Genomic DNA, 14,519 nt, shown 5'->3' on the forward strand with positions numbered 1-14,519 from the left:
TTGAAGATGCAAAATATGTTTTATTGTGAAACAAACAAGAAATAAGTAAATAAATAAACCTTGAGCATGCATAACTATTCACCCCCCCAAAGTTAATACTTTGTAGATCCACCKTTTGCAACAATTATAGCTACATGTCACTTGGGGCATGTCTCTATAAGCTTGGCACATCTAGCCACTGGGATTTTTGCCCATTCTTCAAGGCAAAACTGCTCCAGCTCCTTCAAGTTGGATAGGTTCCACTGGTGTACAGCAATCTTTAAGTCATACCACAGGTGGGATGGCGCCGACAGAGATAGACGCCTGGCTTCGTGTTCTTAGGAAACTATGCATGAAATTGTTAGATCACTTGCTAGATATTACTGCACGGTCAGAACTAGAAGCAAAAGCATTTCSCTACACTTGCAYTAACATTTGCTAACCATGTGTATGTGACCAATACAATTTCATTTGAGATTCTCAATTGGATTGAGGTCTGGGCTTGGACTAGRCCATTCTAAGACACTTAAATGTTTCCCCTTAAACCACTCAAGTGTTGCTTTAGCAGTACACTTAGGGTCATTCTCCTGCTGGAAGGTGAACCTCTGTCCCAGTCTCAAATCTCTGGAAGACTGAAACAGGTTTCCCTCAAGAATCTCCCTGTATTTAGCGCCATCCATCATTCCTTCAATTCGGACCATTTTCCCAGTCCCTGCCGATTAAAAATATCCCCACGGCATGATGCTGCCACCACCATGCTCATTGTGGGGATGGGGTTCTCGGGTGAAGGGAGGTGTTTGCGCCAGACATAGCGTTTTCCTTGATGGCCAAAAAGCTCAATTTTAGACTCATCTGACCAGAGTACCTTCTTCCATATGTTTGGGGAGTCACCCACGTCTTTTGGCGAACACCAAACGTGTTTGCTTATTCTTTTCTTTAAGCAATTGCCTTTTTCTGGCCACTCTTCCGTAAAGCCCAGCTCTGTGGAGTGTACGGCTTAAAGTGGTCCTATGGACAGATACTCCAATCTCCGCTGTGGAGCTTTGCAACTCCTTCAGGATTATCTTTGGTCTCTTTGTTGCCTCTCTGGTGGGCGGCCCTCTCTTGGCAGGTTTGTTGTGGTGCCATATTCTTTCAATTTTTTTATAATGGATTTAATGGTGCTCCGTGGGATGTTCAAAGTTTCTGATTATTTTTTTTATAACCCAACCCTGATCTGTACTTCTCCACAACTTTGTCATATAGGAGAGCTCCTTCGTCTTCATGGTGCCACTTACTTGGTGGTGCCCCTTGCTTAGTGGTGTTGCAGACTCTGGGGCCTTTCAGAACATGTGTGTATATACTGAGATCATGTGACAGATCATGTGACACTTAGATTGCACACAGGTGGACTTTACTTAACTAATAATGTGACTTCTGAAGGTAATTGGTTGCACCAGATCTTATTTAGGGACTTCATAGCAAAGGGGGTGAATACATACACACACCACTTTTCAGGTTTAGATTTTTTAGTWATTTTTTTCACTTCACCAATTTGGACTAGTTTGTGTATGTCCATTACATGAAATCCAAATAAAAATCTATTTAAATTACAGGTTGTAATGCAACAAAATAGGAAAAATGCCATGGGGGATGAATACTTTTGCAGAGCACTGTATATAGCTTTGTTTATTGTGCTACTATTTATATTTTCTATTACTTTTTAATTCTGCATTGTTGGGAAAGGGCTCRTAAGTACACATTTCAGGGTAATGTTTACACCTGTTGTATTCGGCGCATGTGASAATTACATTTGATTTGATTTAGAGAGGMTGAAAGAGAGATGGAGGGGGGAGAGAGAGACCCTCCACTCCCAGCGAGCCATCACATGGGGCCTGAACCCACATGGCTCAGCACTCCTCCACTCCGCGTTCTGTCCATTCCTGTCGTTTATCTGCTTTATTAGGTTATCTGGGCTCACAGATACGTRCACACGTACGCACACATACACACACGATTCATAACGGCCTTGAATTTTCTCTTTAAATTAAACCGTAGATATCCGGGGAGCAAAATTAACGCCTGCACTACTGCTGCACTGAGAGAAAGAGAGATCATTGAAGAGAAAACAACATTGTTTGTGTGTGGTCATCAGAGCTGTAAGACTGCTCCCTATCATTAGTAATTCAATTTGCTCTTTATTAGCAGCTCTTATCTGCAGCATAGATGGCTACTTTCCCTCTCTCTTTACCTCGTTCCATCTTCCTCTCTCTCTCTCTACCTCGTTCCATCTTCCTCTCTCTCTCTCTCTCTCCATCCCTTCTTTCCTCAGTTTCTCCTTCCTTCCCTCCATCACTGAGAAAAAAAAAAACATGTCCTGCTTCAGGCGAGCTTCATCTCGACACTTACAGGGGAAGATAAGGCACAGAACTAGGAGAAAGAATGACTGGATGAAGAGAGAGAGGGTGAGAGACAGAACAAGAAGAGAAGAACAGCAGGAAAACAATGGAGGACAGAGAGTTGATGTGAGAAGAGGAGGGTGAATGAAGAGAGAGAAAGGAGAGAAACAGAGAGAGTGAGCGATGGAGAGGGCCAGACAGCCAGCCATCAGGATGAATAAAGCCCATTGTTAATAGTGATGTATTTTCTAATGTCTGCTCGACTCCATTGACTGGGGKGAGATTACAAAGACGGGCATGACAGGGGCTGCTATAGCAGAATGACCGGGGGATGGAAGGAAGAGAGGGTTGTAAAAACACTGATTGCTTTCTATCAGGTTAGGCCTAGATTCTCTAGTTTGTTAAAACAATCCAATTTGCAAAATGATAATTATGCATAAGCTGCTTTTTATCTAGAGGGCTGGATGGGGGAGATGGGGAGGTGAGTGGTGTGGTGATGTTAGGGCTTGATAGTAGAGCCTCTTCTTTTCCCCACCTCCAGCCCTGCAAATTACCCACTGTAACCACTTGTTCACCATCACAGCTCAATCAGGCTATCAATTACACCCCCCCACCCCTCTTCTTAACTGCCGACCTCACACAAAGACCACATTGCATTTCTCCATAGGCCTCTCATAGAGATGGGTATGTTGCCCCCTGCAGGAGACTGGAGACAGTGTGGGATACCATCGGCAGATAGGCCGATTCGAGCAAACATGTCCAACAGTTTCCTAAAATGATCACAGTGTCCTAAAATTACTAAACTATAGAGCTGTTAGACATATTATATCCACACTATGGTCCATGTCATGTAATTCTACACAGAGGGATATATTCATTAAAGATGGCAACAAACAGTGATTGTTTGCAGTAACTTCTTTGTGCTGTAATATCCCAAAAAGAAGTGTCAGTTTCAACATTAAGGATTCCATCTTTAAGTGAATTAGTCACACAGTAGCTAACACAGACTAAGACACMACTCACAGCCATCTGAATAATTAGCCAGCCTATTCACGGGTGCTTTTTCAAAGCCTATGTCAGCTACTCCAGTGAGTTTAATTGGCTCCAATGAATGTAATTTGCTTAAATATTAGGAGTTGAAAAACAAAGTTAAAATCATTAGAAATAATATATTATCCTCTTTTCTACTGTAGGTATGTAATTCAAAATGTGTTTATTCTGTGATCGCTAGTGATCAAGGTTGGGGTCAATTCCAATTTAATTTCAAATTCCCGAATTCAATTTTGGAATTCAAGCAGGAAGTGAAGAATTATATCTTCAAAAAACGTAATTGGAATTTAACTGGGGAATTTAGACTGTCTGAATTTTAATTGAATTTTGAAAAGAATATCATCCCTGGAATGGAACTGGAATTTAAACTGTGATTTGAATTGAATTCTAACATGAAGCCAATGGAATTTTTTTTTTAACCTTTTTTTAACTAGGCAAGTCAGTTAAGAACAAATTCTTATTTACAATGACGGCCTATGAACAGTGGGTTAACTGCCTCGTTCAGGGCAGAACGACAGATGTTTACCTTTCAGCTCGGGGATTCGATCTAGCAACCTTTCCTGCGCGATGATATACTAAACATACACATGGCCAGTACGTTCATCAAATGTAGGGCTGGGCAGTATACCGTATTTTACTATATACTGGTATTTATGCACGGACCGGTTTGGGTTTTTTACATTACCTTCTATACGATATTTGAATGTGTGGATTGTTAAATGTGATACGCCTGTGTAACGTCCATTTTTATAGTTTACTCCGCTACTTGAGTCATCCCTCTCTGCATTCTCTCTCTCCATTCCGCACTCCGCACAGACCTAGTCCACCCCGTCACTCAAGTAGCGCATTTGTTGTTGCTTGTCCACGAGACACTTTTGTTCGTTTGCATGGTCAATGCAGCACATGCAACAATTTGATGACAACGAAGTTGTTTCCACTTTGATCGTAATATAAATCCACAAGCGTTCTATAATTACAATATCAGTTTGTGTTTCTTACATCTGCAAACAGCTAGTTTGTATTTTCTTAGCAAGTTAAGCTAAATCGTGTTAGCCACTAATGCTAATCGCTAGTTAGCTGGCTAGCAAACTAGCTAATAAAAGTTCTGAGTCAGAGCAAACGTAGCTAGCTAATACAGCCTGATACCAGTACTGGTGGAGGCTTAAATCAGCATGTTGTTTGTGTAACAGTATCTTCTAAATCAAAGAGGAATAGGCGAAACATGAATATGTTGGCTATATGAACAAAGATTTAATGTAGCACAAGATTATAGGGTCCCATAGGAAACACTGAACATCACTTTGGTTCCTACCCTGCCACAATAAACTTGTCCATGGCATTTTCATTTGTTGTCATGTCAAACACTGTATTCAAAGTACCCACTATTATTTATATTTTAACTATAGAATTATAATAAACATTCTATTTCCATGATTCCAAAAGTTCACCCAAGTGTTTAGATCTAAATCGCAATTGCAACATTTGGTTAAAAATAAGGCCTAGTATTTTTTCCCATATCGTGGTAGTGTGGAAATGATCTACAATGAGTGCAGGAAATGCAGAAATTGATGGAAATGCAGGAAATTATTTTAGGTAGAATTGAACAGTATAAAACAATCAGAATGGAGTAAGACCCATTGAAATAATTTAGAATATATGTGTTGCCACCCTAGGGTCACGCACTACTCATAAAGCAAATTTAGAACTTTTATTAATCAAAAACATTTTTTAAATACCATATAACATGATATTTTGGCCATATCGCCCAGCGCTAATATACGCCGTTACCTAGCAACGCACTACAACTACTTTTACAGATCCACTGTCTCATCTGCCCAGCTACACAATTTATAAACTTGATCAACACTGTAAAAAGCATCACAAATTATCTCCAACATTGTTACAATATCGAAATTCGATTTCACTGTGTCCCATAATAATGAACGTGACCGGACGAGACAGACAGGCAATTTTTCTCAGACAGTCGAAATCATGAATCAGCATAATTTGTATGGATATATACAAAGAAATATCAATAGAAAAACGGGTAAGATTAAACGAAATTAAGATACTTTGCTGTCTTTCCAGCTTCAGTCTGAAGTGATTGTGTTAGCTGTGTAGTGGCAAGCTAGCAAGGGGAGGAAAAGCCTCCATAGCAACCATTTTTGTTTGCCATAGCAACTTGCAAAGTTCTATTAACCAGCGCTTGGGTAGTTTTGCTTTACACGGCAGTCAAAGCGAATAGAACTAACAACCAGAGAATGCCTAAAATTGCACTTGACAACCAGTGTTAGTGAATGTATCATCATGTTTTGTTGAAAAAAATATGGTTTGGGTAACAATCTTGCTTCTTCATGTTGGTAACCCATTGTATAAAAACAATATATGAGAGGCCATTGGTTCTGACATTTTTAATCAAGGCTGTGATGTGGTCATAGCCACGAGGCTATGACCATGTATTATTAATGCATTGAAATTGAATTCAACTTTCTTTTAAATCACATAATTATATATAATACTGTTTTCTAATGAAGAGTCGACGGGCAATATATAGGTCCAATTAACATGATAGTTAACCAAAATGACATKTTGGTTTCCTTAGCCGTAAGCAGTTTATGAACTATGGCATTGTTATTTTGTAATACGGGTGAACTATCACTTAATTAAGGACTTCTTTTATAAGGAGGGAACATTCAAATTCCACCRAGTATTGTTTACTCAATTATTTTGTATTGCTTAATAATTCTACAACATACAGTGCCCTCAGAAAGTATTCACACCACCTGACTTTTTCCACATTTTGTTGTTACAGCCTGAATTTAAAATGGATTAAATTGAGATTTTGTGTCACTGGCCTAAACACAATACCCCAACATGTCAAAATGGAATTATGTTTTTAGACATTTTTACAAATTAAAAATGAGAAGCTGAAATGAACCAGGTTTTCCGCTAGGATTTTGTCTTGAGTCAATAAATGTCTTGAGTCAATAAATATTCAACCCCTTTGTTATTGAAAGCCTAACGTTCAGTTGTAAAAATGTGCTTAGCAAGTCACATAATAAGTTGCATGGACTCACTCTGTGTGCAATAATAGTATTTCAAATTATTTTGGAATGACTACCTCATCTCTGTACCCCATACATGCAATTAACTGTAAGGTYCCTCAGTCGACCAGTGAATTTCAAACACAGATTCAACCACAAAGACCAGGGAGGTTTTCCAATTCCTCRCAAAGTAGGGCACCTATTGGAAGATGGGGGGGGGGRRAGCAGACATTGAATATCTCTTTGAGCATATGGAAGTTATTAATTACACTTTGGATGGTGTATCAATACACCCAGTCACTACAAAGATACAGGCCTCCTTCCTCACTCAGTTGCCGGAAAGAACGGAAAYCGCTCAGGGATTTCACCAATTGTGACTTTAAACAGATAWAGAGTTTAATGGAGGKGATAGGAGAAAACTGWGCATGGATCAACATTGTAGTTACTCCACAATACTAACCTGCATGAAAGAGTGAATTAAGGAAGCKTSTACRGAATAAAAATATTCAAAAACATGCATCCTGTTTGCAATAGRGCACTAAAGTAAAACTGCAAAAAAAAACGTTATGTCCTGAATACAACACGTTATGTTTGGGGCAAATCCAACAACACWGAGTACATCTCTTCATATTTTCAAGCATCATGTTATGGGTATGTTTGTCAACGGCAAGGGAGTTATTKTGGAYAAAACGGAATAGAGCTAAGCACAGGCAAAAYCCTAGAGGAAAACCTGGTTCAGTCTRCTTTCCAACAGACACTGGGAGACAAGGCCAAATATGCACTGGAGTTGCTTACCAAGACGACATTGAATGTTCCTGAGTGGCCTAAGTGAATATCTTATCCTTAAAATGCAACCCTTTATGACAACACATATCATTAGCCTATACTGCAACAGCCTAGTTTTACCCTAACACAGTGATCTGAAACTCATGGTTTGCAGGTCACATCAAGCAAGTCAATTTATGCTGGCTTGCAAAGTAATATGGATATGTATATCCWACAAGTGGAACTTTTGATCACCCACAACCTGCATTGATAACGATTGCCAAGGTAGGGAGACTTGGACAAARGAAACTACCTAAACCATTTCAACTTGAACAATGATCTCATTAACGGGTGCAATAARTTCAACCACTAACGGATTGAATTAGATTAGAAAATTGTTTGTTATTTATCTTTGTACAGCATCAGATCAATCAATCAATCGATGTGCATGCAAAAACACAGAAATTGTCATAAACAATTCTAAAAATCAACCTGCAAWAAARCATGCTGGGAAATATGATAATGATAGCTATGGTTTTGAATGTGATTGTTTTATTCTACACAGAGTAAAAATGACAATCACACTCAACTCAAGTTATTAACACCAACGGTTTATTTTACAACACYGAGTGTAAATTTAACTACTGAATTAATAAACCTATCATATATTATTTGGAGTGGAATTCCACTCTACTGTAGAATTTGTGCTTTATTTAGACAGACAAATTGCATGAAAGGTGGAAACGGGAATTGAACACTGGTCTCCGGTGCGGAAGCACACATTTGCATGTTGCTGGGAGTGTTGTCCACATGACCACGGCACTGGACGATCCTCTTATTTCTATCATGAATCTTGTTTCGAACTATACATTTAGGCAACTGATGTGTAAATGTTACATAATGAGTATGTTATATAAAGGGTTTTGTTTGAATATTAAAAACATGAAGTAAATGTGTTTTAGGTGTTTTCCCAATCTCATTAAAAAAAAGGTTTGGCAATTGTTTTTAGAGCATGGAGYTTTGTTCCCTACAATGTTCCAAAACAATTGGGGAAAAACTGTATAACACAATAATGAATAAAACAACAGCCGCTATCGAATGGAATTGAGAATTCAGCATTTTCTGCATTATTTGATGCTGTTCGTATTAAACAGCTTTAACTTATCTATGATATTCACAAATTGGATGGGTTATATTTAGGATAACGTTTTACATCTTTAYGATGGTATGTTTCAATTTGAAAAGCATCTGATAGTATTATTTTATATGTTAAGCTAATTCCCCAAATTCCTGAATGTTTTCAGAATTCTGGGGACATTGAGGTTTACCAGGWATATTCCCTCTTAATTTGTCAAGAGGTTAAGTTTGTCTTTGGAATCTGCCATGAGTTGAGGTAGTTGGGTTGTGTTTGGCTTGAGTTGAAAGAAGGAATATAAATTCAGGGAATTGGTCGAGTGAGGAAATGTAAYTATTTGAATTGTTGTGGCAGAATATTGAATTAAGAATTGTAGTTTTGAATTGATTTAGAATTTGTATTTGAGATGAATTTAATTGAGTGAATTGTTGTGGCAGAACAACGAATTAGGAACTGGATTTTTTTATTGACTCAGAATTGGAATTCAAGTTGAATTTACTCTGAATTGAAGAACTGCTATGGAATTTTGTATTGAATTGATGGGATTTAAATGGAGAGGGAATTACATTGGAATTGAATTTAGGGAATTGACCCCAACCCTGCTGGAATGTTGAATWGATGGAATTTATAGGGAGAGGGAATTGAGTTGGAATTTAATTTGTGGAATTCACCCGAACCCCGCTAGCGAAATTTATAAAATCATATTATTTTTTTTAATTAAAATGTTAGAATGGATCTCCATTAATTCCTTCATTCATTTTGGAGTTACATGGAAGATGTTTTTTTTGTTCAGGTCACTAGCCAAGGTCAGAAAAACCTACTGGCCCTAATAGGACTGTACATCATGTGTGTTTGCCCCCTTTTCCCCAGCTCTCTTTTCCTACCTGTCCTGGAGKGGTTGGGGGAGAGACGTCGTAGCTTGTGTCTGCCAAATGAGACCAGTTCAAGGGACGGGCTCCTCTTCACACCCCCCGGGCTCTGGACAAGGGTGCGTGTCCTCACTGCAGTTTGTGTCCGGACCGGAGTGTGTGTCCTAAGGCGCAGAGAGTAGCGGCTGATCAGGTTCATGGCTGCTGGGCTGGATCTCCGTTCTGCCCCAGACCCACTGTAATACATAGGAGAGTGTGTTAGAGGTAGATGTCCATGTTAGAGGTAGGTGTGTGTGTGTGTGTGTGTTAGAGGTAGTGGGAAAATAATATAAATTCCTCTGCCAAGAGGGGTGTGAACAGTTTGTCATGAATAGTGCTTTTGCCAATAGTAACAGACATGGCATGCGCTTGAAGGGGGGGCACAGGATGTTCCCTAAAGCTGGAAGGGGGGCCTGAGCAAAAATGTTTGGTAACCCCTGAGTTAACATGACCTTTATGAATTGTAAAGCCTTTATGTGCTTTAATTTATATTTTCTTTAACATAAATGCTTCAAAATTCACAAAAAGTAGTTGGAAGAAAATTATCTCAAAGAAAATGTATAAGATCTCCTAAGCTTGTATTTACCACAGACCTTATTTTCACATTTATCTACCCCCCAAAATAAAAAATTTAATTCAGCTCCCCATAGGCTTTGACCCAACGAGCCATGGCGGAGTTAGTGCTTACAAAAAGACGCCATTACTATTGCTCTCTATAGTAAGAGAATGGATGAGAAGATAAATCACTGGCTGCCCTCATCCTCTTCTTTCTCACCTGCTAACTGACCTCCTGATGATCTTCATCCTGCTCCTGAGTTTGAACCCTCCAGGGGAAGAGGAGGCGGTGCGTTGAGTTACAGATGGAGGGACACTGGACCCCCCCTTGGCMCCGTTCTCTTTCTCTGAGGTCCAGCGGAACAGAGACCCACCTCTGGACCCTGTCCCGGAGCCAGTCTGCCCCCCTCCCCCAGGCCCTGCCTTCCAGCAGTAGCGACTACTGAGGGTAGTGGAGRAGGAGGCCCCTGCTGCCTTACGCTGCTTGGCTAAAAGATTTAGGGATTTTGGTTTCTTGGCTACCAACCCATCTGTAGCTCTCTGGGGCAGAGCCAGAGCCAGGTCTTTGGGTGAGAGAGRCTTCCGGGACAGCCTAGCCTGGGCCCCTGCAGAGGAGGACACCCAGGTGTACTTGGAGGTCTTAGGGACTGCAGTGGATAAACTGAGCCTACGGGGAACCTTCTTTCTGGGGGCAAAGGCTTTCCTACTGGAACTGGGGCTGGATGAGWAACTACTAGGGACCCCAGAATGGGAGACTGTGGTGGTGACAGAGGTGATTCGATTTTCTGGGGGCCGGGACTCTATTCTGGCCTGGCTGGGCCTGACTCCTCCTGGCTGATGGCTCTTCACCCAGGTAAACTTGGAGTGGTTCTGKGGAGAGGAGGCTGGCTGGGCTGGGGTGAGCTTGGACCTGGGACTGAGAGAGGCACTAGGGGGAGCAGAGAGATGAGGTGGAAGGGGTAAAGGAAGTGAATTGGCATCGCTAGGGGTGGGGTTGCTGTTGGAGGTTGCCTTGGCGACAACCTGCTTAGCTGCTGTGTTGGTTTTCCCAGTCCCGCAATGTTTAATATGTAGCTGAGCAGTGCTCTGAACCCTGGTGGCAGTGGTGGTCGTTTTGGCTGAGGTAGGGACACCTGACAAGTCCATTTGTCCAGGGGCGGTCACCATCAGAGGCAGTCCCAGTCCTATGCTCTTCCCTTCAATCTTGGCCTGAATATTGTGTTTTGTTTCTCTATGCTGGTCCTCTGGAGGTCCAGGCCCTTTAAGCTCCGAGACTCCCAGCCCATCCTTGCTCCCAGGTCCTGTCCTTCCTCTGCCGGGTTCAGTCTCTGCCTCTATAGCTGTGGATCCACTGCCTGTCCCCGTCATAGATCTTCTCACTCCCCCTATGAGTGCGTACTGCTGGCCCCTTKGCCCTGTTAGATCCCTAGACGTAGCACATTTTGTTCCATCCTTCTCTCCTCTAGCTGGGTCCTTACTGCTGTGGCTGGACTGTAAGGTATCTGCAGCATGAAGGGACAGGAAGCCAGTAGAGGAGTTGGGTGCTGCAGAATCTAAAGAGGGCTTGGTAATCTGTATTGGTCTACCCTGCTGCTCTAGAGAGGGCTTGGCAGTCTGTGTAGTAGGTCTACTGTGCTGGGATGAGCTGGTCTTGCTACTGAGGGTGAAGCTCTTCCTCCAGTGTCCTGTGGGTTGAGGGGGGTGAGGCCCACCACGCGAGGAGAATGCAGGGCTGAAAAATGAGCTGGGACTCCTGCCTCGGGCTGGTGGTCTCGCWGGGTGCCACTGCTGGCCAGAACAAGAAGGGGCATCACCATGGATACTTCTATGGTTATTGATGAGATCTGTGAGATGACAGAAAGAGGTTAAGAAGTAACTGGCAACAGTGGTTAATTAAAATTGAAAAGCGTGTATCTAGCTAGCACCGTCAATTTGCACCAGCTAAATTAGATAGCGTTAGCTAGGCATCAACAGAAAACGTGGTGGTTCCAACAGCCAGCGTGACAGCTTTCAAATGTAACTGGTAAGTATTAGTTATTAAATATAGTGTATCATTAATGTTAACTGTACTGTAAAACTCCACATTACTTTGCAACAGATCGATTTGCCTTTTCAGCGCTTCTCTCTCATCCATGTTGTTTATGTCCTAAACTCAAACGTCATCATCCAGCGTCGCGATTATAGATTACGTGTGGAGGAGTTTGGTCGTTACCACACCCACAAAATCAGAAATYCCACCTACTCGACCAATCAGATGAGGGASTGTGATGACGCRWATGTCGACCGGCTTGCAATGCCAGACGAGACATGCATTAKGTCACAAGTTACTGGAATACATTGGTCACTAATATCTGTTGGGAAAAAGTCTGGTTATTACCACACAAAAACTTGCTTGTTAACAAGGTCAAAGAGGCCTCTTTCAGAATGATCCATAAGTATTACCCTGCGAATCATTACCTGAAGAAACTCAAAAAAGACATTAACATTGATTGTACTTTTTGTATTGAGCATCCAGAAACAGTTTYGTATTTATTTTGGCATTGTCTACATGTAAAACAATTATGGAAAGATATTCACAGTTTAATAATTGTTAATATTCTTGATGACTTTTGTTTTTTTATGGGAGAATGTGCTACTCGGTTTCCTTAACCATAATAAAGATTTTTTTTAAAGACATGCATTTGTTTAATCTAGTGATTCACCAATGATTTGGTTATTTATTTAACTATAATAAAACCAAACGTTCTAAATGCAAAGTGGTAATCAGATGTCTTATTTCAACTCAGCTCGCAAGCTTATCATGATATTTGCCCTTACTCATAGTTACTTGTCTTACACCAAAATAGGTTTACTCCAATATCTGTATTGTATTTTAAATGGCATGTAGACAAACAAATTGACAYGTCTTAATTTTAGATTTTTATTTCCAAAATCCACAACAGTTTAACAGAAATGTTCACAGAAATTTCATTTTTTTTAAACTGGCTGATTTTTGGCTGATTTAAGACATAAACTTCAACCCTGTGACTTTATTTGGCACCTAGGCCTTACTATAGTAATTTGTTTATTTAACCTAACATAGCCGTGCAGTCCACCTTTCCGGAATTTTGAACCAGTTTGCCGCTGTACAAAGGCATGGTCTTCAAGCTATGGRAGATGGCAAAACATTTAATAATAAATAATTGATTGGACTTACATGACMCTTTTCTAGACACCCAAAGCACCCAAACAGTGTAAGGGGAAACTTACCACGCTAACCCAACTTACATACTCTACTTTTATTGGCCCAAAGTAAACTTGTTTAACTTGGGGTTTTTTTTACAGATATTTTGTTATATATACATTATTCATACACTTTACATACAGGGTACTTTTATACACAGTATTACATGATAAGAATACAGTTCGATATACACATTACACATAAAATGGTACTCATCATTAAATACACTTGCAATAAGTGTCATGGGATCTTTAGTGACCACAGAGTTAGGACACCCATTTGAAGTCCCATCTTCTTCAATTTTATTGAGGAACATTCCATTGTTAGTTGGTATTTCAACATTATTCAAATGAAATTAATGTTGTAAAAGTATAAAGTATAAATTACAGTGATCTTTCTTTGAACTTACTGCCTTCATGTTCATTTCAGCAGCATATTTCTCTTTGGCATTTGTTTGTCGGTCTTTGCCCTGGTGACATTCATACGTCTTTGTGCCCACAACTTGACAGAACACCATTGAATGGGAGATTTTAACTCTCCCAAATGAGTTTTTTTCCTGCCAAAGGCTGTTCTTCTGTTGAAGGTCAAGAATATGATATATTACTATTATTAAAGGCTTGTAGGAAACTAACAATGTTGCTCTTTCAAATAGAATAACTCCTCTATGCTTGGAATGGAATTCCTTAAATAAGACGGTGCAGACAGAGAGGGCTGCTTCGCTTCTAGTTCTTAGGAAACTTTGCTGTATTTTTTTTTTTTTATGTATTATTTATTACATTGTTAGCCCAGAAAATGTTATGTGTTATTACATACAATCGGGAAGAGCTATTAGGTATCAGAGCGGCGGTAACTCACCAGCACTACCAGCATTACGACCAGGAATACGACTTGCCTGAAGTGGATCCTTTGTTCGCACCACCCAGGGCAATTGAACTGATTCCAGAGGCCGACCCAAAACAACGCCCGCGGAGAAGAGGAAGTCGGAGTGGTCTTCTAGTCAAACTTAGGAGGTGCACACACCGCCCACCACTTCAGAGTATATTACTCACTAATGTTCTGTCCCTGGATAACAAGGTTGACGAGATCAGGTCAAGGGTTTCTTGCCAGAGAGACATCAGGGATTGTAACATACTCTGTTCCACGGAAACATGGCTCTCTCGGGAAATACTGTCGGAGTCAGTCCAACCATCTGGACTCTCGGTCTATCGCGCCGACAGGAATAAACATCTCTTCGGGAAGAAGAAGAGCGGTGGTGTATGTTTCATGATTAACGACTCATGGTGTAATTGTAATAACATACAGGAACTCAAGTCCTTTTGTTCACCCAACGTAGAATACCTCACAATCAAATGCTGACCGTATTATCTCCCAAGAGAATTCTCTTCGGTTATTGTCATAGCCGTGTATATCCTCCCTCAAGCCGATACCACAGTGGCCCTCAAGGAACTTCACTGGACCACACTTCAAGATTGTTTTGATCAA

The 14,519-nt window shown here is 40.6% G+C and overlaps 1 protein-coding gene across 2 annotated transcripts in view; it reads right to left on the bottom strand.

Moving 5' to 3' along the window:
- LOC111971192 (zinc finger CCCH domain-containing protein 3) overlaps nucleotides 1-11,991 on the bottom strand; it is a 102,929-nt gene extending 90,938 nt beyond the window's left edge. Inside the window, exons 1-3 of one of the 2 annotated variants that reach the window (XM_023997983.2) lie at nucleotides 11,903-11,991; nucleotides 10,047-11,658; nucleotides 9,236-9,456 (exon numbers count right to left, since the gene is read on the bottom strand). In XM_023997983.2, the coding sequence (XP_023853751.2) occupies nucleotides 9,236-9,456; nucleotides 10,047-11,658; nucleotides 11,903-11,948 (1,879 nt within the window). In that variant the 5' untranslated portion in view covers nucleotides 11,949-11,991. Of the gene's footprint in view, nucleotides 1-9,235; nucleotides 9,457-10,034; nucleotides 11,659-11,902 lie in introns of both variants that reach the window. The other variant, XM_023997982.2, reaches the window with a different exon arrangement.
- Nucleotides 11,992-14,519: the final 2,528 nt, after the last annotated feature.

Source organism: Salvelinus sp. IW2-2015, linkage group LG13, assembly GCF_002910315.2.
Source record: "Salvelinus sp. IW2-2015 linkage group LG13, ASM291031v2, whole genome shotgun sequence".
Lineage (NCBI taxonomy): Eukaryota > Metazoa > Chordata > Actinopteri > Salmoniformes > Salmonidae > Salvelinus > Salvelinus sp. IW2-2015.